Here is a 2,672-nt window from a genome sequence, read left to right on the forward strand (position 1 = left end):
AAAAAAAGTAGGAACCACCAGTGACACCTTCCAATCATCTGCAGACTGTTATCATAATCACCATCACTGCCTTGCTCACCCTGGGTTAGGGTACAGGCTATGAGAAAACACTTTCCACCTTTCCCTATCCCGGGCTAGCCTCTTATTGTTATTCCACATATTCCCACTCCCCCCACTCTTCTGTACATCCTTCTCTGTGACTCTTCTCCATATTCCACGAGGCTTTCCCCTTCATCTCTCACCCTTTAGATTCCAATCCAATCGGCAGACTGTGTAATGTTGTGTTAGTGAGCCTATTTTCAGTTTTGCCGCCAGCAGACCTTTGCATGTCTCTCTCTCCACCCCCCCTCCTCCCTCCTTCCCCCATCCACACAAACATAAACAAAACAACTCACACAAGACAAACATAAACACACCAACTCACACACAAACATAAACACTTCAACACACACACACACAAACATAACACATCAACGCACACACAAACTGCACACTCACCGTATTTCCCCCAGGAGTCCCATCTCCACCTCTCTGACCAGCCCCAGCTCACCAGGGTTCAGAACCTCCGTCTGGAAAACATACAGCACTGGTCACTTCTCTTACATAAGGTCACGCTCATCACACAATGTTTGTAGTTTTAGTAAGAGTTTCACGGCACTTGCAACACAATAAGGTCATATAGATGCCAAAGATTAAAGGTGTTACAACAGAGTAACAAACACAAAAAAAGAAGGAGGAGATATCAGAACGATAGATGTTTCATAGGAAAGAAGGAGCAAACTACACCAGAGCACCCGCCAAACACTCACATCACACAATGTGACTGTAATAATAACAATAATCATCATCATAACAACAACAATAATAATGATATTAAAATGATAATGTTAATAACAATGACAATAAAAAACATTATGGGAGCAAAAGCAGCATGCACACCAGTAAATAAAACGTTACCTCTAAAAAGTTGCCAGCATTTGTCTCAATGGCGTGCAGAGCAAAAAGGCAGCACAGTCGGTGCAGGACAGTGGCAAGTTCCGGGCTGGTCGACCCCCTCAGTCCCTGGACCGCCCTCACGTTGTACTGAACCAGGGTCTGCCAGCCATGGGCCTGGGGAGGGGAGGAGTTGGGGAGGAGGGAGTTTGGGGAGGGAGGGAGGTAGGGGGTGGGGGGAAGACATTTAGTCCCGTTCATTTGGTTTGGTTGTTTCAAACTAAGAACACAACACTCTAGACTCAAACAACATATGTGTAAGTATTTTTTATTTGCTATACTGTTTCTAATCGACATCTTTCATTTAACTTATAGCAGATTCAAATTCAGCTACATTTTTTTCGTACAAAGAAATCTTTCGCTTTTTGGAGACAGTATGTCGTATTTACAAACTGGACACAAAAGTCACCCCTAAGGTCCTGCTGTGAAGGACTATATTCCGCTAAGATCCTGCTAAGATCATGATGTACTGAACAAAAACCTCAGAACATGCAGCTGAACAACTAAGCAGCCAAAAATTTTGATTATTGCGCTGCCCATTGCATCACAGATCATGCACTCAGGTGGACGTGATCACATCTACGTTGCAAATCTCGACGAGTGGGTACAATGTTTGTCCCAGTCGGACCACGCCGGGGTGCAACATGGACTGACCTTTGCCGCTCGGACCAGAGCCACCATGTTCTTGTTCCAGGCCTGGTCCTGTGGGAGTCCTCGCTCCATGTCTGCCTGAAGTCTCTGTGCTGTCTGCGACACGATCCTGCAGGACAGAAATCATCGCTGTCATTCGACATTGTTCAGTTTTCGTTTTAGTTAAGAGCTTTACGGCACTTACAACACAAATACATCGTATAAGTACCAAAGATAAGAGGTGTTAATTGATAGTAACATACAAAGAAAAGAAGGAGGAGAGATAAGGATGACAGATGTTTGATTGGATAGAAGAAGCAAACCACACCAGAGCACCTACCACCATCCCCATAAGAAATTTACATTTGACATTTTTGGCAAAAACTGTTTTTCTACACACACACACATACGTACACACACACACATATATATACACTGAGAGACAAGTAAACCAGAAGTTACAATATGTAAACAATTATGGCAACAACAAAATATATCAGAAGTGAAAAAAGAAAACTACCAAATCATCACAGAAAGAGAAAGTAAGAAGACCTCATAAATTTTTTTTAAAAGGAGGGGTGGAGGGGTTGGGCAAGAGAAAATAGATAATGCTTTATCTCCAGTGCAAAACAGATCGATTCTTCTATTGAGAGAAAACATTCCGTGCATTTTCTAAAACAAAACGTTTTCTCTAACTGCATCACACAAACAACACGCTACCTCTGGGCCGCCCGTTTGAACAGAGTCAACAAAAGGTCAAGGTCACGGAGCTGCTCGGGGCTGGTGATGCTGAGTTCTGTCTCCTGGGGGTCAGCGAGGTAGGAGCAGGAGTGACCGACGGTCAGACCGGACAGAGTAGCAGCCATCTGACGCATCAAGTACCTGGAACAGGGGAGGAGTTGTTTAGTTTTAGTAACAGTTTTACGGCACTTGCAACACAATAAGGTCATATAAAAGCCGAAGATTAAAGGTGCTACAAGAGAGTAACAAACACAAAATAGAAGGAGGGGTGATAAGGACGATAGATATTTGATAGGAAAGAAGAAGCA

General features: G+C 43.6%; 1 protein-coding gene across 1 annotated transcript in view; it reads right to left on the minus strand.

Moving 5' to 3' along the window:
* The window catches only part of LOC101853735 (peroxisomal acyl-coenzyme A oxidase 1), a gene marked incomplete in the record, with an annotated part of 14,805 nt that overhangs the window by 3,906 nt on the left and 8,227 nt on the right, over nt 1–2,672 (minus strand). The window contains 4 exon segments of the mRNA XM_005109360.3: nt 499–569; nt 958–1,110; nt 1,648–1,753; nt 2,344–2,505. Of these exon segments, the coding sequence (XP_005109417.2) occupies nt 499–569; nt 958–1,110; nt 1,648–1,753; nt 2,344–2,505 (492 nt within the window).

Source organism: Aplysia californica, unplaced genomic scaffold (genome assembly GCF_000002075.1).
Source record: "Aplysia californica isolate F4 #8 unplaced genomic scaffold, AplCal3.0 scaffold00770, whole genome shotgun sequence".
Lineage (NCBI taxonomy): Eukaryota > Metazoa > Mollusca > Gastropoda > Aplysiida > Aplysiidae > Aplysia > Aplysia californica.